Below are 27,684 nucleotides of genomic sequence, written 5' to 3' on the forward strand. Positions count from 1 at the left end.
TGCCCCATGCGGGGTAATTCCCTCGCAAGGGGAATTAGTATAGTTTTTCAAAAGGGGGGAAGCAATTAGGGGGTGATTTTGTTTGAACCCCTCTCTTCCTACCACAAGGAGAGGGTATTTGCCCCATAGAGAGGGTGTCTGTACTGGGGAGTGGGGGAAGAAGGCGGTCTAAACTCACTCTCACGGCGTGGAGGGTTAGTAGTCCCTCAGCAAAGGGGCACGCTCGTTCTCTACGCTGCAACTGCCCCACGTCAAAGAAAACATAGGCAGGTATTCGCCCCGCCAAGAGTTTTTTTTTTTGGAGGGTGTATATTTTCCAGCATCTCTTTTTCACAATTAATCCGAGTTAGTTTGTCTGCTGCAGCAGCAGCAAGGAATTGACTCTGACCCAGTTCCCACGGTGAGAGGTATCCTAGTAGTGGAACGAGGAGTTGTAGGGTGTCGTGCCCCATCTAAGAGGGGTTGTTTGAGCCAATTCTTTAAAAAGTAAAGGCGGTGTTGCCCCTACACATACTCTTGCCTCAGTAGAGGTAGAGTGCATGTGTTTGGGGTGGGGGTGGGGGCTCTTCTTTTTTTGGCCATCCCTAGATAAGAGAACTGAGGACTGATTCCTAGAAAGGGTACTTATTTGAGAGTAGGGAGGTGGGTTCTATGGCTGCCGCCTCGCCTATTGTCCCTAGTGGGGGCTCCCCAACAGGTGTCGGGGCCACCCCAGGGCTGTTGCAGCCCCGCTGGAAGCGAGTAGTTGGGTGGTCAGGCCCTGTGCCTCGACCGCGACATGGGCATAGAGCTGTGGCCATCAAAGAGCTGATTGTGGTCTTCGGAGGGGGCAACGAGGGCATCGTGGATGAGTTGCATGTCTATAACACAGGTAAGGGGGGTCTGAATGGGCGACAGTGTCTAGGGTATTTATAGGATGGTGGAATTGGCCCCATTTGTATCCAGATGGGGAAAAGATTGGCTATAATTGGTCCCACAGAGACTTGTAATTCTGCATGAACAGATGAAGCAGGAACTCTGATATTTTGTGTATGGGGAAAGATGTATGTGTAACTACTACTTTATCTTATGAGGTGCCTATCAGACTTGTTAAATTTAACTCTTATCATGCCCCCAAAGCTGCAAGTGGGTATACTGGAATGCATGGCAATAGAGGAGAAAGCTAGAAGGGCAAAACCGCGGTAAAGTCTCTCTTCTCTATTGGGTGTGATAAGTAGCATGTGCTTTCTCCGTTAGATGGAACACACTGGGAACTTTTTTACCCTTATGTGTATGTGCCAATAGAGGACCAATTGCACAGCTATGCCTGTCTTTGCAGTGTGGGGCGAGGGAATGTCCTATCTTGGGGAGGGAGGGTGAAAAGGGTATGTTTATGGGGGAGTTCTCATCTCCCAGTGGCAGAATATCTTAAGAGGATTATCTTGTTTCAACCATGGGAGACCCAGTCATCAGTCTCTGTGGCATTGGAGGGATGGTAGGGGTGGGGGGAATGAGTAGGCTGGCAAAGAGAGAGAAAGAGAGAGCTCTGTGCCAGTTTGAACAAAAGACAAATTCCAGGGAATTGTCCATCTAAGCGCCCGGCCAGCTTAGAACATAGCACAAGGTACCCTGAGGACACAAGTGCTCTCGCACTTTCATGTTAACCCTGGTGTATTGGTGGTAGCCGCGCATTTTGCCTGGCTTAGTACGTTTTCCCCTCCTAGTGTTAGTACCCTGTTTCCCATATGTACTCATGTGGTAGGTAGTGGGGCACTGGTGAAGGAGCTTTTCCTCCCCAAGGGCTTGGCGCGTAAAATTCAACTTTCAAATGCTGCAGCTTTTAACTCCTTGTTGACTGGTTTCTTTGGTCAGATACGTAGAGCGCCACCGCGACGGTGCTGTGCCTACGAGAGAGGAGCAATTTAGGGAGCAAATGCTGGAACATTCCACCCTGTAGGTAATTGGGAGGGGTCAGACCCTTATCTCTGATGCCAAGACAGGGGATATTTACCCCTCGTAGTTTCAGTTCTGGTTTGAAGTTGGCTGGAGTAGTTGAGAGTGTAGCGGGTTTAAATATTTTCTTGGTGCCAATGGGAGAAGCCACTTTCTGCCTCTCTGTAAGCAAATCCCACCCATCATCTGCTCTGCCTGTTCGTTATTGGGAGTTCGGGCTCAGGGTGGAGTCTGTTGGCTTCTACAAGCTAAGCTGCCTATCCATGCATTGTGATGTGGGTTCAGTTTTCCTGCCAAAATGGGGAGGAGGGACGGGCATTATGAATACATTACCAGAAGACTGCAACCTATGGGAACACACAGTTGGTGCTTAGTCTTTTCTAGGGGATGTCAGTTTACCCGTCCCATCATTCCAGCAGGCTTTTAGCCTGCATCAGAGTTAGGTTTGGGGTCATTTAGTCTTCCAGTAGTTGGAAAACCAAAAGTTGTGTTGCCAGTACTAAGTGATACTGGGTGCTTTAGACTCCAGGAATAACTGTAAATTCATAGATTAATTAAATTAGGGATTAAACCTAATTGATAGAGATTTCCTGAAAATAGGTTTCACTGTTGCTTGAGTTTGAAGAGTACTAAAGGCTCTTCTGGATCAGAAGGGCCCAAATCACTTTGCCTTCATCCTAAGTGTTCTCTGCACTGCATGGTGGTGCCTGTATGATGTACTCCATCCCTGTTCTGTGGGTTGTGTGCACTTCCTAGCTTGGAAAGCACAATTGTGGAGATATGAATGAACATGACATTAAGGCACATTTTGTATCCTGAAAGAATTCTAAGCAGTACGCCCAGAAAACGCACAGCAGGGAGCGCTTTTCCTCAGCAAAAGTATTGAGATTATGTTAAACTGAATTTCAAAATTAGTAACTTTGGAATTGGTTTCACTTTTCTCGCACCAAGAAAAAGCTTCGATCCTAGGAGAAAAAAAACCAGACCAGGCATCTTGGCTTTCTGCCTTTCCCACCCTTAGTCTTTGCATTCTACTAGTCCTTGTACTGCTGTGAAAGCAGCCTCTGCAGTCAAGCAGCAGGAAAGTGGCTTTTTCGGCATCTTACTTGAAGCACTTGAAGTTTTTGGTGGAGGTGCTAGGCTGTTGGGCTTCTACTGGGACTCCTGGTGTGACCTAGTCTTTAAAGCTGATTAAACGTAATGGGGCTGCAACCTAGGTTGATTCCAAGAATAAAAATGTGGCACGTAGGAGTGCATTGGGTTTGTCAGCCCACATGGGAGTGAGGGAGCCCAGCGTTTGTATCTTCTATGGCGGGGAGTCTTGCTGTGTAACAAGAGCTGAGCAGGAGAGGTGGGTCCCAGCTTCCTGACTGGCAGCTGCCTCGTCTCTCTAATTTTCCTGATAGGCTGCTTCCTCCTCCTCTGTCACTGTAAACACTTCTGGCTTGGCCAAGCTGCTGGCTGCTGCATCCATCCAGAGCACTTGGGGAAGACCTGCCCCAGAGCTGGAAGGAAAACTCCCTAATCCCTCACTCCAATGTTGTGGCGAATATTGGCCAATAGTTGTGGGCCACTTGTGTTAGCCTCTCCTCTCAAAACTGAGGTTGTAGCCCTTCCACACTCTGTGCTAGCCTCTGTGTAGAAAGGCGAACATCCTTTTGAGAGGTGCAGTGCAGGGCATAATTGGGAATTGAGAGAGCAAAGAATAGGGCTGTTGCCAATGATGGCAGCCTCATTTTGGGGAGAAGGGAAGCAACCAACCACTACAGTGAATGCATATTTGTGGAGATTCTCCCTTCAAATCAGGTGTAGCGTGGGCATCCTATGCTTGGCAGACCGTCAGCTGAGAGAGTGGGAGAAACAGCCTAACTGTCACATCTATGCTGAGGTCTGTTGTGTGGGAATTGCCTCGATCGACCCCAATTGCATCTGTATGCTGAATTTAGGGCAGTCCTCTTGACTTCCTGTGCTTGTCTTCCAGCTACAAACCAGTGGTTCATCCCAGCTGTGCGAGGAGACATCCCCCCTGGTTGCGCCGCCTATGGCTTTGTTTGTGATGGGACTCGCCTGTTGGTGTTCGGGGGGATGGTGGAGTATGGCAAGTACAGCAACGACCTCTATGAATTGCAGGTGAGTGGTAGCAGGATGCAAGGATGTGTTCTCCACGATTCAGGACAGGGGGGCGGTCATTTGAGGGCTAAGCAAGGAAGGTTTCTTCAGTACTAGTGGCACAGTGCCGAGGTCTGTAGTTCAGTCCTTGATTTATTTTGTTGGTTCACTCAGATGTTGTTGCCTGTAGCCACTGCATCAAGCCACAACTTGTTTCAGAAGCAGCAGAGGCTTGAAATCTCTGGAGCTCCCTATATGCGCTCTTTTCTTTCCAAGTAACTGTCTCTACTGCTTATATGTTCTGTTAAAAGAAAAAATAAATACATCTTGCTTTGTTCTCTTTCCTTATCCACTTGATTCTTTGTTCCAGGCCAGCCGTTGGGAGTGGAAGAGACTGAAGGCCAAGACTCCCAAGAATGGCCCCCCACCCTGCCCACGCCTTGGCCATAGCTTCTCATTGGTGGGCAACAAGTGCTACCTTTTTGGGGGGCTGGCCAATGACAGTGAAGACCCCAAGAATAACATTCCCAGGTACGTTGGCTGTGCCTTGCCCAGTTTCAAGATGGAGCCACCGTGGTCCAGGTGCAAGGCCTTTTTGCCAGCTTGGACAAAGGCTTCTAATTTGTATCCCCATAAGTAAGGCCTTTTGAAAGAAGCCACTGATTTGTGAGAGTGTTGTAATGGAGCCCATTATCTCCCCTCCTACCTCCCTACTTTCCATTCCTGAGAAAAGTATAAATAGCACTGCCTTTAGAAGGGGGCAATGAGGGCCTGGGTGGTGTCAGTGGTAAACAATGGAAAAGCAGAGAGCTGTCACTCCTGGCCTGTCTTTCATACCTGCCTTTCTATTTTTGTACAGGTATCTGAATGACCTCTATATCTTGGAGCTGCGTCCAGGCTCTGGTGTGGTGGCCTGGGACATCCCCATCACTTATGGTGTACTGCCGCCCCCACGGGAGTCCCACACTGCTGTGGTGTACACCGAGAAGGACAACAAGAAATCCAAGCTGGTCATATATGGTGGCATGAGCGGTTGCCGTCTTGGTGACCTCTGGACGCTTGACATCGGTAACAGCACCAGGATTGGGAGTTTTGGGGGCAGGGTGAAATTTGTGGTGCAGACTTTCGGATTTGGGCAGGTCCTTGGAGCCCCTGACCGGGATTCCAGATCCAGACTGCGTGCATGGGTACGCTACACCTTGGAAGTCTTGGAAACAGGATCAAGCAGTGCAGTGACCTCCTTGTTGTGTTTTTCTCCCTTCAGATACTCTGACGTGGAATAAGCCAACCCTGAGTGGGGTAGCTCCGCTCCCTCGCAGCTTGCATTCAGCCACAACCATCGGGAACAAGTAAGCCATGGGCCTGACATGCCTCTGCCTGATTTCCCCACTCCTATTTGAACTTGTGCTCACCTCTTCTCCTTTTCCCCTTGCTTCCCCCCTTTTTTTAAAAAAAAACCACAGGATGTATGTATTTGGGGGCTGGGTGCCGCTTGTCATGGACGATGTCAAAGTAGCAACGCACGAAAAGGAATGGAAATGCACAAACACTCTGGCTTGCCTCAACCTAGGTATGTGAGGGGATGTGCTGGTTCTTCTTTGGCTTCTCCCCTCCCCTCGACCTCAGGGTCACTTCCTGTCTCATCTCCTTTCCGTGTGTGTACCTCTCGCTCTCCATAGACTCCATGGCTTGGGAGCCCATTCTGATGGACACGCTGGAGGATAATATTCCACGGGCACGAGCTGGGCACTGTGCAGTGGCCATCAATACCCGCTTGTATATCTGGAGTGGCCGTGATGGCTACCGCAAGGCCTGGAATAACCAGGTTTGCTGCAAGGATCTCTGGTACCTTGAGACAGGTAAGAGGGGCAGAGCTGGTATTCAAACGTTGCACATTTTCCAGACTGAGGGACCAGTTCAAATGGACAGAAATAGGGCATGGGGCAGCCCGTCCTTGTGAGTGCAGGTGGAGGAATTGCATGCTTGAGGGCTTCCCTGCATTTTGGGCGGGGGGAACTCACTCCACATGGAAAGCTTCCCATGTCGGGAAGAAGATTTTTGTTCAACCTTCCTCCAGCGTTGCTAGCTTTCCACTTGCAGGACATATAAAAAGTATGCATGTTAAATATGTTTTACTGGATCCAATTTTTACGTGTGTGTGTGTGTGTGTGTGCTTTTCTCTTAATCTCTCCTGACCCCTACGTCATCCCCCGGCCCCAACCCTACCTGCTTCATTCTCTCCCTGGTGCCTGCCAGCAGGCTTACCAGACAGTAACAGAAAGGGGTTCCTTTCTTCTTTTACATCAGCTCAGAGACATTCTGAGGAAATCAAAATGGTGGGCAGCTGGAGCTTTGGCTGTCGCCACTCGGTCCTGATTAAAAACAAAAATGGGCCAGGGGGCAAAAGCGAATGGATGGGAAGGGGCAGCCACAGAGTTGGGGAGGGCAAGGGTAGACTGTCTTCCAGTTTCTAAGGGTCAAAAAAGCCACTCTAAACGTGGCTTCCCACTCCAAGAAACGGTGCTTCATTTGCCCTGAGCTGCCTTTAGAATGCGAAACGGGGTGTGAAATACTTTTGAGCCCCCACTTCCTTAGGGGTGGGAGGGTGCTGAGCTTCCTTTTGTAGGGGTGGGGGTCGTCTTCCTAATGCCATCTGCTCTTGTTCTCCCATCGCAGAGAAACCTCCGTCGCCTTCACGGGTGCAGCTGGTCCGTGCCAACACCAACTCCCTGGAAGTTAGCTGGGGCTCTGTCCCTACGGCTGACACTTACTTGCTGCAGCTGCAGAAGTACGACATCCCAGCTGCCACCTCGCCAGCTGCCAACCCTGTACCCTCAGTGCCTGTCAACCCTCCCAAGAGCCCTGCGCCAGCTGCACCTGCACCTCCTGTGCAGCCCCTGGCTCAGATGGGCATCACCCTGCTGCCCCAGACCTCGGCTGTTGCTGCCGCCGCCGCCGCTGCTGCCGCTGCTCCTGCCCCACCTACCACAACCACCATCCAGGTGCTGCCTACTGTGCCTAGCAGCCCAATGCCAGTGGCGGCGGCCGCTGCCATCGCCACTCCTCGCCCACAAGGTAAAGGAGAAACCCTAGAGTGCAGCAGGGAGCTTTTATTTGTACAGCTGAAACCCCATTCTGTCAATGTGTACTTCCTTGACCCCAGGAGCTCTGCGCAGCAGGAAATCTTGCTGTGATCGACAACGCGGGCACACGCTGCCCTTTAAGAGCTGTGCTTTAGAGGAGCTGTGTGGTGGTGCATGGGAGGCACAAACAGGGTTCTTTCTGTGGTGACCCCAGGTTTTGGGAATAGCTCCCCAAAGTAGTACAACAGAGCCCAACCTCTTTCAATAAAAATAAAAATAAAGTGCATCTCTTGAAATTGGGTTCTATGTGGAATGATATGATGGTGATTCATTCCTGTTGTTTCCTGACTTTGATGTAAGCTTTCAGCGAGTTTTCCTGCCACGAGCATCCTTGAGCCTTGCCATTTGGTGGGATATTAATATTTTCAAGCAAAATACATAGGAACCAAATTCTAGTCTGTATTGGGCCGTTTAGACCAACGTGACGTTTCCCTTTATGGGAGCCCTCTGAAGAATTCCCTTAAAAATCTGGTTTGCCTAGCAGTGACTCCCATAAGGAAAACGTTGGGGCAGGGCGCAAAGCTGCATTAAACACCCCTGTGCTTTCAGGTCCCCGTTTTAGAAGAAGGTTCTCCCAATCAGGCATTGCTTCCTTTATGCTGCTGTGTTGCCAATCATTGCAAGGGGGTGGAGCACTTTCTCAGTTTGCACTAATTTTGAGAGATGGGCTGTTTTGATATTGTGCACGGGATCAAGGAACTACATGCACTTTCTGTGCCAAATTGGCTGTCTTTTGTTGAGATAGCCATGCTGAGGACCTATTATTATTATTATTATTATTGGTATCCCGCCTTTTGCCCAATTCTGGTCCTCAAGGCAGCCTTACAAACTTTAAAACATATACATGTTAAACCTAGGAAAGAAATGTACAAAAATTAATAATAATAATACAATATTAAAACATTAAACCAGTGGTTCTCAACCTTTTTTGCTCCATTCCCCCCTTTCACCATTGTTCAGAATATAATTTCCCCCCTTCCCAAGATAGTCTAACGCAAAAGGTGCATTCCAAATAATATGCATATAATATTGAAATTCTTTTATTTTATTTTCTATATTAGTCCCATTTAAAGGGGCAATGCAAAGCATGGCCCCTTTTACATTCTCAGCTCCCATGCTTTGCGTTGCCCCTTTAAATGGGAAGCTTGAAACTTCTAGGATTGCGAGGGAGGGAGGGAAAAGAGAGCAAAGGCCTGGCTTTTGCAGACAACATGACACTTTTCTGGGACGTTTTTAATAACACGTGTAGGAAGACATAATCTACTGGACATCGTACTTTGCTGAATAGTGGTCCCAATTCCCCCCCTGGAACCCTAAAATTACCCCCTGGGGGGGGAATTCCCCCCTTGTTGAGAGCCCCTGCATTAAACATTTAAAATACATGACAATTTTACAAGAACATAGCTGGAGGATAATGATGACGATGATGCATGTGATCATAGGAACTAGGAGTCTGCATGCTCATGCCTTATTCTGTCCTTGCCCTCTTCCCTCGGCAGCTGTCCCAGCTGTGCTGAAGGTCACAGGCCCGCAAGCCACTGCGGGGGCTCCATTGGTGACGGTGCGTTCAGCAGGGCAAGCTGGGAAGGGCCCAGTGACCGTAACTTCACTGCCAGCGGGGGTGCGCATGGTGGTGCCCACACAGAACACGCAAGGGACGGTGAGTGCTGCCCAAACGAACGGGGGCTTGTGCTGGAAGGAGCCCATCCCTCTGCCCCGCATGAATTCCCTGACCCCTTTTTTCTGACCTTCAGGTGATTGGCAGCAGTCCCCAGATGAGTGGCATGGCTGCTCTGGCTGCTGCTGCTGCCGCCACTCAGAAAATCCCGCCCTCCTCCGCCCCTACCGTGCTGAGCATGCCTGCTGGCACCACACTAGTTAAGACTGTTGCTGTTTCCCCGGGCACAACCACGTTACCCACCACAGTTAAAGTAGCCTCTTCTCCAGTCATGGTAAGTATCTGCAGCATATCCGCCTGGGGTTGGCTTGTTTGGGTTTGTTTGCTGAAGGTCTGCGACCATTTCCACACACGGCAAGTGCCTGGGGGAGGGACGCAACAGCAACAACATCCTGCTTGTACCTTGTACATGGGAGCCTGAATTTCTAGACTACCCCCTTTAAAAAAAGTGTTTGTGGGTGGGGAAAGCTACATGGTATAAACTGCCCAGGGAACTTTTTCTTGATGGATAATATAGAATCATTGCCAGGATCCTCTTCTAATATTGACCATGTTTGACAAACAGGTGAGCAACCCAGCCACCCGCATGCTGAAGACAGCAGCTGCCCAGGTTGGCACCTCAGTCTCTTCGTCCACCACCAACACCCCGACCCGGCCCATCATCACTGTGCACAAGTCGGGCACTGTCACCGTAGCCCAGCAGGCCCAAGTGATGACCACTGTGGTGGGTGGGGTGACGAAGACCATCACCTTGGTGAAAAGTCCCATATCGGTGCCTGGAGGCAGTGCGTTGGTAAGTATCAGAGTAGTGCTGTGAGATCAGGGGCGGCGGGGGGGGGGGCGTGTTTCAAAAAGAGAGCTAGGAGCAGCATATGGCTTTCAGCCCACTGGACAGTTTTATGGGACTCTGCTTTCTCTAAGGTCTAGGCTTTGGGTAGTTCTTCTTTTAGCTCCCCATTAGCCATCACTTTACTGGTCCAGGATCTTCTGAATAAGAGTGGCAGCAGAGTGAGAGGGGACTGGTCCATTCAGGTTTGGTGGTCTCAAGAACAGACCTTCTGTATTCTCGTTTTGGCAGATTTCCAACTTGGGTAAAGTGATGTCTGTCGTTCAGACCAAGCCTGTCCAGACATCAGCTGTGACAGGCCAAGCATCAACTGGTCCTGTGACCCAGATCATCCAGGTAAGAACGTGTGACAAAGGAGAGGTGGCCAAATTTAACCCCAGTCCAAGAGCACTTTGCTTTGGTATGCTATCCGTGATGTTGCCCACTGCCCTTTCAGGTCTGGAATGAGGCTGGCTATTGTGGCTCTCAGCTCACTAAGTCGTGGGTAGGTCTACACTGGCCCGCCAGGTGTTATTGGACTCTTAATTTCCATCATCCCCAGCCAGCAAGGCCAATGCTCGGATGATGGATGCTGTAATCCAATATCTGGAGGGCTACCCTGCTTTGAGTCCTATTTTAAGACTGAAGAACCCTGAAATTCTTCTAATCCCAGCCCTGGGCAAATTACAGATCAGTCCATAGTGGCCTGTGTTATTAACTCCCTAGAGCAAAGAACAGAATTTAGAATTCTGCTCTTCTTGATCTTCCATTCTTTTGCACAGCATGCTCCCTGTTTGCCGAACGCAAGAATTTTGAGACTTCCTGTGCCTTTGTGGATTCTCAGTATTTTCTCCGTTTCTTTAGACCAAAGGGCCCCTGCCGGCAGGCACTATCCTGAAGCTGGTGACCTCAGCGGATGGCAAGCCCACCACAATCATCACCAGCTCCCAGGCCGGCGGTACAGGTACCAAGCCCACCATCCTGGGCATCAGCAGTGTCTCCCCCAACACAACGAAGCCTGGCACCACCACCATCATCAAGACCATCCCCATGTCGGCTATCATTACTCAGGCAGGCGCCACAGGTAAGCTGTGAAATGTGATTGCAGCAGCACTTTGCATAGCACTGGCTGAAATGTGGTCGTGTCCTCCATACTGCTGGGAAGCTCTTCTTACTGGTTGGAAAACAGACTTCCTGCTGGAGAAGGGAAGGTCTTATGCCTCTATCGTAAAAAAGACAGGCCTCGAAGTGGGAGCTCATAATCCCTTGCTCTCTTCCCCGAAGGCCCAGTATGTTAACCTCATAGCTTTCAAAGGCAGCTGGCTGAAGCTTTCTTGGCTGTGCCAAGTCATCCTAGTGTTTGAAACCGGGGTGCTTTGCAAAACAAAAAACGGTAGATATTGAGCCTAGAGGACACTCTGTGGCTCTCATATGATATCCTTATGTGGAGTTTTATTGGCAGCGGACTCCTCTGTAGTGATCCCCAAACAGCTTCTATTACATAAATCTGTAGGCATGTTGCTCTGAAATTGCAAGCTAAGTGGCAGAAAGATCCTCTGAAAATAACCACGTGGAATCCAGACCATTCAGTTGTCAAAAGATCATCATGCCTAGTTGTTGACCGTGGCAAGCTCCAGTTCGATGCATTCCACTACAAAGACAGTCATTTAAAAAGCCTGGAAGGGAAGGGAAACCTGTTCGCATGGAGGCAGGCCTGTGCACTTGGGGTTATTTAAGTATGGTTCTGTTTCCAACATGTGCTTTAGCTCCTCGGTGGCAGTACTATTGTTTGTCTCTCAGAGAGGGAATAGGGGGCGAGCAGGGAAGGGGGGGGGCTGGAGGTCACAATCCCTCTCCCATTTTGTCCTGCCTCAAGGGCTAGTCCTTAGTGCTGCCAGTTGGCCCTTGCTACGCTCCATCCCTCTGCCTCATGAGGGAAAGGCAAACGTAGCCGCTTTCTGTCAGGTGAATAGGGAGACAGAGCCGCCATGCCACTCCATATAATGCTGTAAAGGGGCATTGCAGTTGTTCTCCAGCTTCCATCAAAAGAGAGACGCCAGGCTCTTAGGGAGAAAACCAGCTGCTTATTCCTGATGTGAATTAAACTGAGGCCCATTGCTTCTCATGACAGTTAACCCCAACAAATGGATGTATATGTGAGGGGGAGGGGAGAGCACCAAATAGCGTAGACTCAAAAGAGACAAGCTCAGGAGATTGTATAAAAATTTTGTAATTTTTTTTTTAAAAAAATTATCCAGAAATGCTCAAAGTTTTGGAATAGGTGTCCTTCGTCAGGAGCTATAATAATTTTAAAATAAACAAGTTAGAAAAAGTAGAGAAGAGGAACCACCCAAGTTCTGAGTTACATTCTTTTGAAAAAATAACTCTTTTTTGCATCATAGCGCTCCCTGTTTATAACATTTGTCATCTCCAGGTAAATACATAGGGAGTTACAAGACTTTATGTCTCATTAATCATACTTGGTAGGTATTATGGCTTGTTATTCATGATAGATAAATATTAAACAATCATTGCACTTTGAAAATCAAGTTTGTTAGTTATCAACATCGTTCATGAGTCAAGTCTGCTTGTTTTCAACAACAACACTTTCCCCATTGAAATAGCTAGCACCTTATCTTTGGAATTAACAATGTGCAAAAGAGCCAAAAAAAAAAGCATACCTCATACAGAGCCCACTCTGTGATACTGTAGACACGTAGAAATCCAATCTAGAAAGGGGTAACAAGCTGCCATTGGGCTGCTGTAGTTCAAAGTTTCTTGGATTGGGGTTTGTAGTTTTCTTCTTGCAATCTTCAGGGTTCTGTGCTTCGAACTGCATTCGTAGTTTTTGAATAGCCCTGTTGGCAAGTCGAGGTCACATGTACCCTATCTTGCCTGATTAAATAGGAGTAAAGCTAGCAGCTTCTGCAGAAAACTTCACGAATGTTATAAAGCCCTGAGGGAGAACGCAACTGCATTCGAAACGTGTAGGCACCTGGCACTTTAATAAAACTTTTGCTAATATTTTTGTTGAAGATTACTTGGTTCCACCCTTGCCGTTGGCTATTTTTTTACTCCCCCACGGGGTTTTCCTTGCTTTCGCACTGATTAAATAGGAACAGTTGTTTGTGGGGAGCTAAGTCGAAAGTGATTCTGACAGTACTCAGTTCCATTGCCATAGGTTACACAGTGTAACCGAATACGTGTAATGCTTCTCGCTTACGGATTGTAAGTATTCCACTCTACTGATTCATTTAGACCTCCTGGGACTAGAGATTTCAAGTGCAAGATCCAGAATGCTTCCCACTTGCTTTCTCCCCAAAATTCAAATTGACTTCCATCTGTGTTGTAAGGCGCTGCTGTGTGGCCTCGTGCTGGGCAGGGTGGCCGAGCAACTGTCTTGCCTCGCCACTCCCGCGGTGGGGAGCTGACAAGAGTGTGCAGCCCACAGAGCAGTGCTTGCAAGCCCCATCTACTTTGGCGCTGGCTGCTCTCCAGCTCCAGACAGGAGGAGGAGAAACCAAGCTCAGGAAGCTGGGCCCGGAGTGGGAGGCTGTCCTGCCTCGGGAACGCTGCTTTCCCCTCAGGTTTTGGGGGTCGGGGCGAAGCCAAGCACAACCCGAGTCCCTGCCTGAAGGGGCGCTCCTCTCCTGCAAGCGAAAGAACTGCTGAAGTTCTTTCATACGGCGGCAAAACGGCTCAACTACGAGTCATGCTAGAAGCCTCCTGCCAGATGGCCAGATAGGGCTCTTATAAAAGCTGAGGGAAGCCCCTCCCTCATGGTATCATTCTTGCTGGAAGCCCTGTCTGCTAACCAGGAGAAAGAGCTTCCCAAAAGTATAGCGTACCCATGCAGAACACCTGAGAGTGGGAACGTGCAATAACTCCCCAATTTTTGCGGTTTGCCATATGGCCGGAAGGTGGGTAGAAGAGCCAGAAGGCGCTGGGGTTGGCAGCAGCCAGTGGGAGCACTGGAGAGGCGCAAAGGCACTTGAGGGTGTACGTATGATGGGGAGGTTAAAGCCCCCCTTACAGCTCCGCCTCTTTTTTCCAGGTGTCACCAGCAGTCCAGGGATCAAGTCTCCCATCACCATCATCACCACAAAAGTGATGACTTCTGGCACTGGCACGCCTGCCAAGATCATCACAGCGGTACCCAAGCTGGCCACAGGTCACGGACAACAGGGCCTAACACAGGTGAGCCCACTGGGAGACCTGGAAGGCTGGGGGGTGGGGTTTGATTGGTCCAAGCTTACAGCAGGTCACCTTTATATCTTAGCCGTTCAAATTCCTGCCTTCACAGGTGGTGCTTAAAGGAGCACCAGGGCAGCCTGGAACTATCCTGCGAACTGTCCCTATGGGGGGAGTGCGGCTTGTCACCCCTGTCACTGTGTCCGCCGTCAAGCCCACTGTCACCACTCTGGTGGTGAAAGGAACGACAGGTAAGCAGGCTGACCTGGGGGCAGAAGTAATGGTCCCGGCAATTACGTGAGTACGTCTACTTTCCATTAGCCTTAGTTGCTTTGGGTAAAATGCTGGCTGCATCTCCGCCGCTGGGATCCCCAAAACCGGCTGCCAGCAGCATGTTCTTGCCACTATGTAAGTGGTTTATCCCTAAAAATACGGTTCGATGGATCATTGCTCAGGAGCCTCAAAAGCCATGCTTATGTCACGTTAGGGGTACAGAATGAGTTTCTGGGCTATAGAAGTTCATACGCTGGTGCAGGATTCCCACCCCTGTTTTCTTGCCCTCAAAGTTTCCCTTCTTTCCCCACCCCCCAGGTGTCACAACTTTAGGCACCGTAACAGGCACTGTCTCAACCAGCCTGGCAGGAACTGGGGGACACAATACCAACGCTTCCCTGGCTACACCCATTACCACCCTGGGCACCATCGCCACACTTTCTAGCCAGGTCATCAATCCAGCTGCCATCACCGTCTCAGCAGCGCAGACCACGCTGACAGCAGCAGGGGGACTGAGCACCCCTACCATCACGATGCAGGTATGGAGCGGGCCAGCGGGGGGAGGGGGGGTCTTTTCCTGACGCATGTGTGAAGTCCTCAAGGTCACCCAAGAAAACTCATGGGCCGTCCATTCAGAACAAAGGACTTCTTCTCACGTCACGTAATTGACGTATAAAACTTACTGTTGCAAGATGTGATGATGGTCACTGGGCCCGGGTGGCTTTTAAAATGGATTTGATACATTCATGGGGAATAGGCCTTAGGTTGGCTATTAGCTATGCTCGCTAAAATGAACCTCTTTTTAGAGACAGCGACCTTCTGTATCCCAGTTGTCAGGGGGCAAACAGGAGGCTGCTGCCACTGTCATGCTCCGGATGTCAGCTTCCTAGAGGAATCGATTCGCCTGGTGGCAATTGAAAACAGGGTAGTGAATTAGATGGACCCACGTCTGACCCAGCAGGCTCTTACGTCTTAGCAAAGGGCTAAGCCCAGGGAGCAAGGTCTTGCCTCAAGGATGCTTGTTCCAACAAGGGTTTAAGTGGAGGGGGCAGAGACTGGGTCCCCCTCTCGAGGTTATTATTGGCATTGACTCTTGTTTTTGGGGTCTTCCCAATCTCCCTGACAATTCTGTTCATCTTCTATGGCAGCCTTTCTCAACCTGGGGCGCTCCAGATGTGTTGGACTGCATCTCCCAGAATGCCCCAGCCAGCAGAGCTGGCTGGGGCATTCTGGGAGTTGTAGTCCAACACATCTGGAGCGCCCCAGGTTGAGAAAGGCTGTTCTATGGTGATACAAGAGAGAGCTGTTCCTGTTGCAACCCTCAGGGGTCCTAAGAATTGTGTCTCTGGAGGAAAAGTTAAGCTGGACACTCCCTGATAGATGCAGCAAATATAGAAACCAGAAAATAATTCACTCGCGTCTACTAATTTGATACAGAGGCATGGTGCATGTAGCAAAATACCTGCATTTAGTGAGCTGTCTGTCACATTGAACAAGAGCAGCTAATGTCTCGAAAAACAGAAGGTAAGATGTTTGGTGGCCCTGGGGTGGGCAGTTTCCTCTGCCCACCTGTTTATCTTCCCAGGGGCCCCAGCCTTTTACAGCTGCTTCCTACCAGATCTTGGTATCTGAGATGCATTGGAGAATCAGATCTTATTTTCTGCTAGACGTGTATTTGTGTGTTTAAATCTGCATCTGTAGTCCGGTTGCATAATTCTACATTCCTGGAACACTACAGACTGCCTGAACACTAGCCTGCTGTCATATTGCAATCCCAAGACTGAGCAAGAAAGAAAGGCAGACCTGGAGCTCTGAGCCTTTGCAGCGCACCGTAACTTGGTGGTTTGCGATGCAACAAGGAAGACTTTGGGAAAGAGCCTATCGCAGGCGTGCAAACCAGTTGTCGGTAGCACTAGCCTCATAACGTTCTTCATTTCTGCTTTTTCTCTGGGCAAAACCATTCTGCAAGTTGCTCAAAATGAGGTGGTAGAGCTCTGGACTGGACCACTTCAGCATGTGGGATAGTCATAATTTTTGTTAAGTTCCCAAGGCTAGCCTCCTGCATGTAGAGAAATCAGTACATCAGGGAATGGGCTATGCTATTTTTTTTCTCCATGACATGCTAGTTTTTTACATGCAAGAAGTGTTTCTATGTGAGGACCGATCAACAATGTAGTCTGCCAACTGCAGTGGGAAGTCGTGTAGTTCTACCATCTCGTTCTGGGTAACTTGTATGCAATGGCCTTGTCCTCTTTATATGATTTAGAAGCAGTGTCCCTGGCTGCGGTGCCTGTGTTAACGGTGTGTTCATCTGCCTCTTGTTGCCTCTAGCCTGTCTCTCAGCCCACTCAAGTCACCCTGATTACAACGCCGAGTGGCGTCGAGGCCCAGCCAGTGCACGACCTGCCTGTCTCTATCTTGGCCTCGCCCACCACAGAGCAGCCCACAGCCACCGTCACCATTGCAGAATCAGGGCAGGGAGACCCACAGCCCGGCACTGTCACCCTGGTGTGCTCCAATCCGCCCTGCGAGACGCATGACACGGGCACCACCAACACGGCCACCACCACGGTTGTGGGTGCTTTGGGCGGGCCAGCCCAGTTGCAGTTTGTGTGTGATGGGCAAGAGGGTGGCGGGCTCCAGCCCAATGGGAGAGTGGTGCGGGTCTGCTCCAACCCTCCGTGTGAGACTCACGAGACGGGCACCACCAACACGGCGACCACGGCGCGGAGCGCTGGGCAGAAGGTGTGCTCCAACCCGCCCTGTGAAACTCACGAGACGGGCACCACCAACACGGCCACCACCTCCAAAACGGAGAAGGCAGCTACAGAGCCCCCGTGCCAAACTTTCCAGACTAGTGCCACTAGCACCACCATGACGGTGAAGCCCATTGTGGGCACAGGTCAGCTAGTGTGCTCCAATCCACCCTGTGAGACCCACGAGACAGGCACCACCAACACAGCCACCACCGCCACCTCCAACATGGGCCGGGGGCAACCGGATGGTGGACAGAAAGAACCTGTCGACCCTCCGTGCCAAACGCAGCAGACGAATACCACCAGCACCACCATGTCGGCCAAAGCAGACGTTCCAACTGAGCAGCCCTGTGCAATCCGAAAAGTAAGCTTTAATTCGGCTGCCGGGACGTCCAGTGTTGCCTCCAGCGGCTCCACGTTACCGGCCAGCGAAAAACTACCAGCCCCGAAAAGCCTCCAATGCGAATCCCATCACACCCACACCACCAACACGGCTACCACAGCTCGGTCTCTCATGGGCCGAGGGCAGCCTGACGGCGAGTGGGTCGGATCTGCCAACCCTCCGTGCCAAACGCAGCAGACCAACTCCACCAGCACCACCATGTCGGCCAAAGCTGATGTGCCTACGAAGCAGCCGTGCTCGGTGCAGATGGTGTCACCGGATTCGGCCACGAGCCCGGGCCAGCCGAGTGCACCTTGCAATTCCCACAAAATGGACACCACGGAAAGCAGCCCTCAGGTATGCTCCAATCCACCTTGTGAGACACACAAAACCGGCACCACCAACACAGCTACCGTTGCACCCTCGAACACGGGTGCCACCCAGCGGGTTTGCTCCAATCCGCCTTGCGAAACCCACGAAACCGGCACCACCAACACAGCTACCGTGGCGGCCTCAAACCTGGGTGCCACCCAGCGGGTTTGCTCCAATCCGCCTTGCGAAACCCACGAGACGGGCACCACCAACACAGCGACCACGGCCTCCTCCAGCATGGGCACTGGGCAGCAGGTGTGCTCCAATCCACCTTGTGAGACCCACGAGACTGGCACCACCAACACAGCCACCACGACAACCTCCAACATGGGGGCCGGGCAGGTCGAAGCTGCCCAGCAAACGCCTGCGACGCCACCCTGTGAAACGCAGCAGACCAGCTCCACCAGCACCACCACGACCCCCAGCGTCGGAGGTGATGGCCCCCAGCTTTCCAGCTCGGCCCCAGCACAGGGTGGGGGCTCGGAACCAGGAAGAGCCCCCACGGGAGAGACTCCAGGCCCTGATGGAGCCCCGCCTCGGAGCCCCACGCCCAGAGTGTGCTCAAACCCTCCGTGTGAGACTCACGAGACGGGGACGACGCACACCGCCACCACTGTCACCTCCTCTATGGGGTCTAACCAAGGTAAGGGCCGGCAGGGGAGAGAAGGTATTAAGGGCATCTGCTGCTGTTCCCCTGAGGCCAGCGTCTTTCAGGCTGTGTTCAAAGGCAGGGGTGGGCCGAAGGTGCCTCTCCAGATGTTTGGGACGTCAACTCCCAGCATTCCTCTCTATTAACCATGCTGGCAGGGGCTTCTGGGAGTTGAAGCCCCAAACATCTGGATGTCTACCTTCTGCCCAACCCTGTACTTGGGTACCCCCAGAAACTCTCGGTGTGGGTCTCTCAATGAGAAGATTAGTAACGGAGGACGCGCTTTCCTGAATTCCAGCTTGTTTGCAATTACTACTCTTCCCCTGCTGCAGCGTGCAGCTGCAGGTGAGTGATGGGCATGTTTTGGGGCTCGCATTTCACATGGGATGACGGGGAGGCCTCACACGGCTGGTCAGTTCCCCGCATGTCCCCGGAATGCTCCCCAGACTCCTCTGCAATATGCCTGTTGGTTTCCATAGGCTTGCAGGGCTTCCTCAGCAAGCAAGTCAATGTAGGCTGCGTTCGGACAACACAACCGTCAATGATGGGCTAATAGTCAACTCCGGGGTTGATGATCAAGGGGGTGTTCCCCACACGACATGATCATAATCAACTGTGGAGTGGATTAACCCCACCGTTGAGTTGACTGTTAGTCAGCTGTGTGTTTGACACATACCCCGCCCTCTCTCATACCCCCCCAGTCCTCCTGCTGGTATCCCATCAGCCATTGCAAGTTCTGCCGGCTGGACTAGAGCAGCAGCGGCTGCTTCGGTCGCTCTTGCTGGAGGACGCTGTAGGCAGCCGAAATAGTCCACAGAGCCCAGCAGGCAACACACTGATCAATGGTTGTGCGACTAGTCAACTCTACAGAGCATTGTCTTTCTCGGTTGGTTATTTTGGGGAAATAGTCAACCGTGGGATGTTTTTTGCCTGACAGACAACACAATAACCAACGGTTGACTATTCAACTAACAATTGACTACTTAAACCACCCTTGGTTACTGTGTTGTCTGAACGCAGCCATAGAAAGGCTAGGAAATCTGAGTAATGTTGCTTCAATCTAGGGCAAAGCCCAGCCTCAGAGCATCCTTTCCCAGTTTCTAAAATGAGAGTGGAGAGTCATGATAACTTGTGGCCTGCTGTATCAGAGTAATCCGGGTCTGTCTGCTTGGGTCCCTGTGACGTTTGTCCCTGCCTGTCCTGTCCTATCTAGAGCAATTTTCCTTAAGTAACACACACACACCCAAATACATATCTGAACAGGCTTCTTGCCCCTTGCTCTGGGATCCCTGTGCTTGAGTAGTTAGTGACATGAGAGGTCTTGTGTCTAGAGTCACTGTTTCGAAACTGTATTCCTAGGAACGGGACGACATGAGCAGTGGCAGAGGAGCGGCTTTGGGAAGCACTTGACCTGCCACTGCTCATTGTCCCCTGAAGACTCCAGCTGTGTTCTAGGTCGCCTTCTCAGGTCACGCAGGCTAATGCCGAGGGGCAGCAGGCCCTGCTGACTGCCTTGGGCGAACAGCAGAAGTGCTTCAGCACATGCGCCAGCCTCTTCTGCCGTACAGAGGGGAGCCTTAGCAGACAAGTTCATGCCAAGGGTTTCCTCAGGATTAGAAGGTCTATAAAACACTACTCTAGAGTTGGGCCAGGCGGAAAGTAGATCTCCAGATGTTTTGAACTTCAGCTGCCAGCATTTGGAAGTTGAAGTCCCAAACATCTGGTGATCTACCTTCTGCCCACTACCGCTTTAGGGGACACCAGCTCTGACCCCCATCTGGCTGCCTTAAAATGCAGGTAGTTCTTCTTTCTGCAGGGTGCCAGGTCGGCACGGGCCTCCCGCCCTCTTTGGCTTTGCCTTCGTTGCATAACTCGTTTCCTCTTTACAGATCAGCCACCTGCTACCAACGGCCAGCAGGGGGAGCCAGAGGCCCCTGTGAGCGAGAGTGCAGCCGCCAGCAGCCCCGGGGCCGTCACGACCACTGTTCCCGCCGCACAGACCCGGGCCGTCACCACCGTCACGCAGTCTACGCCTCCACCCGGGCCTTCAGTGCCGGTGAGAACCGTGGTGAGGGAGGGATCTGGGCCTGGGGGCGGCCTGCTCCCACATCTGCTCCATGGGACGTGCCAGGAGTCCAGGCTCGGAGACCATATAGCTGACTGACAAGATAGCCGGGCGGATTCTCAAGGGAGCAGCCCTCCCTTGGAAGATCGGGCTTTGATCAGCCTACTCGCCACTGGTACAGCTTGTTGGGACAGGGAGGGAATCACCTTTTTTCCTGCTCCCCTGTTGCTTACGTGTCCATCTCCTAGTACTTCAGACACCGCAATAGAGGCAGAGGAGAGAGGAGGTTTTTTATTTTAATTTTTTGTTTTTCCTGCTGGTGGTGGCTGTTGGGAGGTCCAGCAGTCCCTCCTTGGATCTCCCCTCTCAGACCACCCTCCTAATCCTGGGTTTGTCCTTTTATACCCTACTGACAGCTTTAGAACTGTATGTTTTCCCTCATCTTTGACCCAGTTTTAGCCCCAAATGAAGAGAAATGTGGGCAAGGGCACGGCTGCCAGAAGCCTGCTCCTTGTATTTTCAATTCCCCCCCACACACACACACATGTTACATACAGGAACAACAGTGTGCAAATACTATCTTTTTTTAAAAAAATCCCACATTAAACAACCAACATCCCACAAAGCTCCGTTTAAACTTCTAGCTTGCTGTAATCTCTCCGCTCCACGTGGCATTCCTAAAGGGTAGTATCATTCCTCAAAAAGAAAGAAGGAAAACGTTGAAGGAAGAGAAGTGGGGAGCCAGGTATATTAACCATGGCAATGAAATGGAAGCATGTTTAGAGCATGAGATGTTGGGGTCCTGAAATCGGGTGGCTTCCCGAGAGCACCATGTTGGCCTTCCCAACAGAGCGCTGGGTGGATCTTCAGTCGGATCTAGCAGAGGTGATCCTAGGTCATGTTCAGATTTGCCTAAAAACTGTGAGCAAGCCGTGGGAAGCAGAGGCACGTTCCGTAAGGAACGCCACACTGGCATGCCAGGTAGCCTTGTTTACTCTTCGATTGCGCACCCTTCTAGTGTCCAGCATTCCCACCTTCTAATACCACCGCCTCCTTCTTTTACAGAACATCTCTTCGTTGGCGGACGCACCTGCGGAAGAGGCAGCTCCCCCGGCCGAGGCTCCGGCTGCCACTAGCACGGATGCCCTCCCAGGCCCCCCCGAGCCACTGCGGCCCTCTGTGGAGATGCAGGCGGCGGTGGTGGCGGCGGCACCCCCCGAGCCTCAGGAGCCAGCTCAGGCTGCCCCCGCTGTCACTCCGCCCACAGCGACCCCACCGGCTGAAGCTGTCCCCCAAACGGAGCTCATGGCTCCAGTGGAGGAGGCCCCAGCGGCCCATGCCCAGGAGCCGGTGGCGATGGTGGTGCTGCCCCAGGCCGCCCCGGCTGCTCCTCCCCCACCTTCGGAAGTGGAGCAGTTGGCGTTGCCCCAAGAGCTGATGGCTGAGAGCCAGCCGGCCACCACCACGCTCATGGTGACGGGGTTGATGCCGGAGGAGCTAGCCGTGACGGCAGCTGCAGAGGCTGCCGCCCAAGCCGCTGCCACCGAAGAAGCGCAGGCCCTGGCCATACAGGCGGTCTTGCAGGCTGCCCAGCAGGCCGTCATGGGTGAGTCACGGCGTCCTGTCCGTATTCCTCCCTGCCTGTTCCTCCTGCTCTGGCTTGGTGAAGATCCTTGCGTCTTTCCCGTGCCCAGTTCGGCCTCATTGTCTGTCTCTGTTGCCTTTCGCAGGGCCTGGAGAGGCCATGGATACGTCTGAGGCGGCGGCACAAGCGGAGCTCGGTCACTTGGGCTCGGAGGGCCATGAAGGCCAGGCCACCACCATCCCCATTGTGCTCACGCAGCAAGAACTGGCGGCCCTTGTGCAGCAGCAGCACCAACTTCAGGAGGCTCAGGCCCAGGCTCAAGCGGCGGCGGCAGCAGCAGCGGCGGCGGCGGCGGCAGCTCAGCAACATCAACCTCCGCACCCACTGCCTTCCCATCTGCCCACAGAAGCCCTGGCTCCTGCTGACAGCCTCAACGACCCGGCCAGCGAGAGCAATGGCCTCAATGAGCTGGCCAGCGCAGTCACCAGCACGGTCGGCCTGCTACCCCCCGCACCCACGGAGAGTAAGCGAAACCAAAGGAGGCGACTTCAGTCCCCTTGCTCACTAGTTGCCCTGTGGGTTTGGCTCGTTTGCTGGAGACCTGCCTTGCATCCTCCGCGAGTGCATGCAGCGTTGCCTTCCGGCCCATTGCTCTGTCTGACTCGCTTCACAGGCTGGGCTTATGCAGAGCCAGAGCCTCTTCCTTCCTTCCTTCTGGTGCCCAAGGGCGAAGGTTGCCGTTTGACGGGTGGTTTCGTGTCCGAAGGGTCTTTAAGGCCCCTTCCATCCTTTAGATTCTGTGTGATGTGTGTCTCTTGGTTACGGTAGGAGGAGGTTCTGGTACCTGGGTTTGCTGCCTAGCTTTCGGCTTGGCGAGATTTCTTTAGGGACAGGTGATCAGGATTGGAGGCCTTCATCACTTCCATCCTTGAACATCGATTTCCTGTTCCAGGCCTTGCTCCATCGAATACTTTTGTGGCCCCGCAACCGGTGGTGGTGGCCAGCCCAGCAAAATTGCAAGCAGCAGCTGCTCTGGCAGAGGTGGCCAATGGGATTGAGCCAGCTCCAGTGGTAAGTTTAGGGAGATCTAGAGCGGGGAGGGACGAGTGCCCACACTAGAGGCCTTCAAGAGGCAGCTGGACAAGCATCTGTCGGGGATGCTTTCGGGTGGATTCCGGCACTGAGCAGGGGGTTGGACTCGATGGCCTTGTAGGCCCCTTCCAACTCTGCTAGTCTATGCGTTGCCAGCTTCCCAGGCTCAGTCGGTTCTCCCACCCTGTGTAGAAACCAGAACCTCCCGCCCAGCCTCCAAAAGTGGTTGTGAAGAAGGAAAACCAGTGGTTTGATGTGGGTGTTGTCAAGGCAACCAACATGATGGTGACGCACTACTTCCTGCCTCCCGACGATGCGCCTGCCACAGAGGTGAGTGGCCTTGGCCTACCTTTTACCTTTTCTGGTGGCTGCTCTCCTCTTGATCATCCAACCCTCCACCACCACGCAGGCCTCCCATCCGCTGTCCCTGCCACCGCCACCATGGTCCCCAGTCCCCTTCTCACTGTAACCTGTTCCCTGCAGGATGACTCGGGCACCATACCAGATTACTCCCAACTCAAGAAGCAGGAGCTGCAGCCTGGTACAGCTTATAAGTTCCGAGTGGCAGGAATCAACGCCTGCGGCCGGGGCCCGTTCAGTGAAATCTCAGCATTCAAGACCTGCCTGCCTGGCTTCCCTGGAGCACCCTGTGCCATTAAAATCAGCAAGGTCGGTGCTGCCTCGTTGTGCCCATGTCCTGGCACCTCAGCTCCCTGCCTTAGGGCAGCTGGAGGTGACGTGTGTTGCTTCTCATGCCCCAGTGAGCCAACCGTACAGTTCCTTAAGCTCTTCGTTGGATGTTTGTGTTTCTCAGAGTCCCGACGGAGCCCACCTGACTTGGGAGCCCCCTTCTGTCACTTCTGGGAAGATCACGGAGTACTCTGTGTACCTGGCCATCCAGAGCGCCCAGGCAGGCGAGCCAAAGAGTGCAGCCCCTGCCCAGCTGGCCTTCATGCGGGTTTACTGTGGGCCCAGCCCCTCGTGCCTGGTGCAGTCAGCTAGTCTCTCCAATGCCCACATAGACTACACCACCAAGCCTGCCATCATTTTCCGCATTGCTGCCCGCAACGAGAAGGGCTACGGCCCAGCCACACAAGTCCGGTGGCTGCAAGGTGAGCGGCTGCCGTGATGGGCATCGGGAGGGAGGGACAGAACTGTCTCTGCTGGGTCACCATCTTCCCTGGTGGCGAGACGGTGGCCTTTCAACCGGGGGTGGGGAACAGGTCTTAGGTGGGAGGCCAGATTGCCCGCTGAGGCCATCTCCTGGCACACTGTGCCTTCCTCCAAGCTAGAGAAAGGACTCGGCCAGCAGTGGGGTGGGGGGAGCAGGTGCTCCTCTCAGCGCTGGCCAGATCCTTGGCTTTGTGTGGCGCCCGCCATCTCCATGGGGGCACCATGCAGAGCGACTCCGCCAGCATCATTGGTCTCCAGGCAAAACACCAACTCAGAACTTCCCCAAGAGCGGCTTTGTCCAGTAACCGACGTTGCCGGCCCCGCACCTTCCCGCTGTTGGAGATGATGTGGGGCGGGTGCTGTTTTAAATGTATCCCCATTTACAAGAGGAGGAGCAATTACCGGGAGTCATTGATCTCTTTCGGTCCTGTAATGGCACAGAGAGAGATTTACATTTCAAATCCTGGCTCTGAAGTACACCTGCAGAATTTGTCTCCCAAGATGCAGGTTGTATTTTTTGTGTGGAGGTCGCAGAGGGCATTAAGTGGAGGGTGGGGAATTGCTACCATAGGAAAGGACTCCCACGTTGGGGTGAGTAAGTCTGCGGAAGGACCGGGGGGGGTGGGTGCGCAGGGCCCCATTCAGAACTCAACTGACTGACTGTCTTCAGTTGACAACAGCCAGTCGGACTGTCAGCTATTCCCCCTGCGTGTGTTTTATCCTTTGCATGCTAGAGGTCCCAGGTTCAACCGCTGGCATCTCCTGTTTTATATAAAAGCATCGGGCGTCAGGTGGTTGGAAAGACCTGTGTCTGAGACCCCGGAGACCCACTGCCGGCCTGACTGGTCAGGGCTCAGCTGGAGGGACAAATGGTCTGATCTGGAATCAGGCAGCTGCCTGTGGTTCCAAGCGCAGAGCTGGGTGCTCTGCAAGGCATTTTCCCCGAGGAACCTGTTCTGACTGCGTCGGTGGAACTGAGCCCGAGAATAGTCGTCCAGCACCTCTTTGGATCACGAGGGAGAATCCTGATGGTGTCCATAATTTTATCTATTTATTTATTTATTTATTTACTACATTTTTATGCCGCCCAATAGCCAAAGCTCTCTGGGCGGTTCACAAAAATTAAAATCATGAAGAGCATAAAAACAACCAAGGGTTGTGTTTGGCAAGGGTTACTTATCCACCATGGCACAGTGTTGACCTACCAGGGTTTAATGTTGGTAGGGATTGCCGGCTGGGGGCTGGGGGGAGATTGCCGGCTGGGGGATTGCCGGCTGGGGGGCTGGGGGAAGAATTCAGCCTGCAAAATAGTGTTATTTTTGCCCAGTTTCACTTGTACAGAACAATGGTCAAAACCTGTGCTAGTGATGACACCCTAGTGTTGCTTGTCCCTTTGGGTTTTGTTCATCGCTTTGTCCAAGCCAGAGCTTAGGCTTTCTTACCGGTAAAAAGGCCCTCCTCGTAAGAATATGGTGCACAGTGGTTACGGAGCGTGACCAGCTGTGAAGAGGCTGGTTGGTGACGTCAGAAGCTCTGGCTCACGCGCCAGGGTCTGGAGAGCAGCGTGGGCTCCTGAAAGTCCAGGTGGTGGCGGCTGCTGCTCCCAGGTTATTTAAGCTCTGCCTGCTTGTTGGGTGTGCAAGCTTGTGTGCTGGAATCTGCTATCAAGCTTGGGGCATGCTTTGGGTCTGGAAGGGAGGCTCTTTGGAACAGGAGTAGCATCTCCAGCGCATGTAACGCACCCTTCTGCTCTTTGCAGAATCGAGTAAGGACGGCTCCATGATAAAACCAGCCCACAAGCGGCCGCTTTCTTCTCCTGATCTGTGAGTATTTGTGTGCCCTGTTAAGAGTTTGGGAAAAGGAGGGACGGTTGCCCAGAAGGGGCACCTGGCGTCTGTGGGCAAAAGCATCCTCTTTTCTAATGGGCCTGAGTTTCCTTTCTGTGGGCGGTGCGTGGGCATGGCTGTTACGGGGGGTGGGAATGTTTCTCCTCCTTGTCCCCCAAAGCCTCTCTTTCCTTGGAGCTGTTCTGCGTAGGCTGTCTAGGAGATTGAGATTTATTCTTGACTGAGAGAGTACATAGCTTTGGACCTGTATGACAGACAGACAGAGGAGATGCCACATGGCTTTTCCTACCAAAATGTCCTGGGCCAGTCCTGAGCCTGCCAAGGGACTAGATTACTACATTCTCTGTGCTTGGGGACCCCTGTTCTGTTTCCTCACTCTAGTTCTTCTCCCATGAGCCACGGAATTGGGTGTTGCAGCAACTTCTGCAAACCGAGCAGTTCCATAACGTACCCTGAAGACTGCTGAAGCAGCTGAGCCCCGTGAACTATTGGTTTGCATGATGTTGCTGATATGAATGAGGGGTGGTGGTGGAATTCAGTAAGTCGGGGAAGGGTGCAGGTCAAGGTGCAAACCCGCTCAGTCCTCTGGCCTTCTGGTGGAGGAGGGAGAAGGGAAGCTCTGCCTAGGAAGAGGGCCACCTGTCTCTCGGCTCAGCAGGCCTTTGGACCTCACTGTTCCTCCTTCCCTCTTTCAGGAAAACCGCTCCAAAGAAGCCCAAAGCAGATGGGCAGTGAAGGGCATCCCCAGCTGGCCCCTCTTCCTGCCTGCTCCACAGCCTCCGCCTGAACCCCCAGCCAGTCAGCCGCCCCTGTGTGTGGAGGAAGATGGAACCGCCGAAAGCACATTTCATACACCGTGGGGCCGGACTCTTGGGGCAGAGGGGGCAGAAGAGACGCAGAGGCTCACGTGACGGAGCCCCAAGCAGGGGGCCGTCACTGTGCCGCTGTGCCCCAGCCTAGGAAGGGGGAGGAAGGAAGAGAGTTCCTCCCCTGCCCCCTGCTGCCACCCCCTTGACATGGACACTGATATTCGGGGTGGGTTTCGAGGGGGACATTGTTATGGGGGGGAGGGGGGCTGTTGGGTTTTTTACAAGTTGCAGTTACAGGAATGAAGTTCTTTTGTATTCCCCAGCATCCTGTGTGTTGGGGGTGGGGGAACAATTCTCTCTGCCTCCAGTTCTTGCCTCTGTACAGACCCTCTCCCTCAGTTTAGTTTTTAGTGTCTGCGTTGGTAATGGAGAGGAGTCTGCTGTTTGGGGCGGGGTGGGGGTGGGGATAGGATGTGGTTGGACCACAGATGTAGCTACTTTGAACATTTGGAGGGGGGGTGCAGCTCATTCTACAACAGCTGTTCTAATGCTCAGCCCAGGGTATTTGTGGCTTCAACCCGCCCCTCTTTCCCTATCCATGCAGCAGCCCCACCCCCCTGTGGCAGCACAAACTGATTTCCCCCCTCTGCTCTTCCCCTCCAGGCCACAAGGTGGCATGCTCTGGGCAGATGTCCTGCCATTCTTCTCCACTGTTTTGTATTAAAACAAAATTAGGGGGGGAAAAGTTTTTAAAAATGTTTTTTGGTGGGTATAGCCTAGTCCACTGGGGCAAGGCTATAGG

General features: G+C 52.5%; 1 protein-coding gene across 2 annotated transcripts; it reads left to right on the top strand.

The window, feature by feature from the left end:
- Positions 1–27,127, top strand: HCFC1 (host cell factor C1). 2 transcript variants are annotated; one of them, XM_063119357.1, is made up of 26 exons: positions 1–871; positions 3,914–4,062; positions 4,412–4,572; positions 4,901–5,109; positions 5,306–5,390; positions 5,505–5,611; positions 5,721–5,900; positions 6,718–7,116; positions 8,684–8,844; positions 8,939–9,136; positions 9,428–9,655; positions 9,941–10,045; positions 10,553–10,772; positions 13,743–13,885; positions 13,968–14,130; positions 14,471–14,691; positions 16,484–18,305; positions 20,201–20,367; positions 21,442–21,982; positions 22,107–22,484; positions 22,914–23,032; positions 23,246–23,383; positions 23,537–23,722; positions 23,868–24,165; positions 25,986–26,049; positions 26,769–27,127. In XM_063119357.1, exons 1-26 carry the CDS (start codon positions 652–654, stop codon positions 26,806–26,808), a joined length of 6,702 nt encoding a protein of 2,233 aa, XP_062975427.1. In that variant the 5' UTR covers positions 1–651; the 3' UTR covers positions 26,809–27,127. The 2 variants fall into 2 exon arrangements, with proteins under 2 accessions (XP_062975427.1, XP_062975428.1); XM_063119358.1 differs by having other exon boundaries at positions 13,992–14,130.
- The last annotated feature ends 557 nt before the right edge of the window (positions 27,128–27,684 follow it).

Source organism: Elgaria multicarinata, chromosome 3 (assembly GCF_023053635.1).
Source record: "Elgaria multicarinata webbii isolate HBS135686 ecotype San Diego chromosome 3, rElgMul1.1.pri, whole genome shotgun sequence".
In the NCBI taxonomy this organism is placed as follows: Eukaryota; Metazoa; Chordata; class Lepidosauria; order Squamata; family Anguidae; genus Elgaria; species Elgaria multicarinata.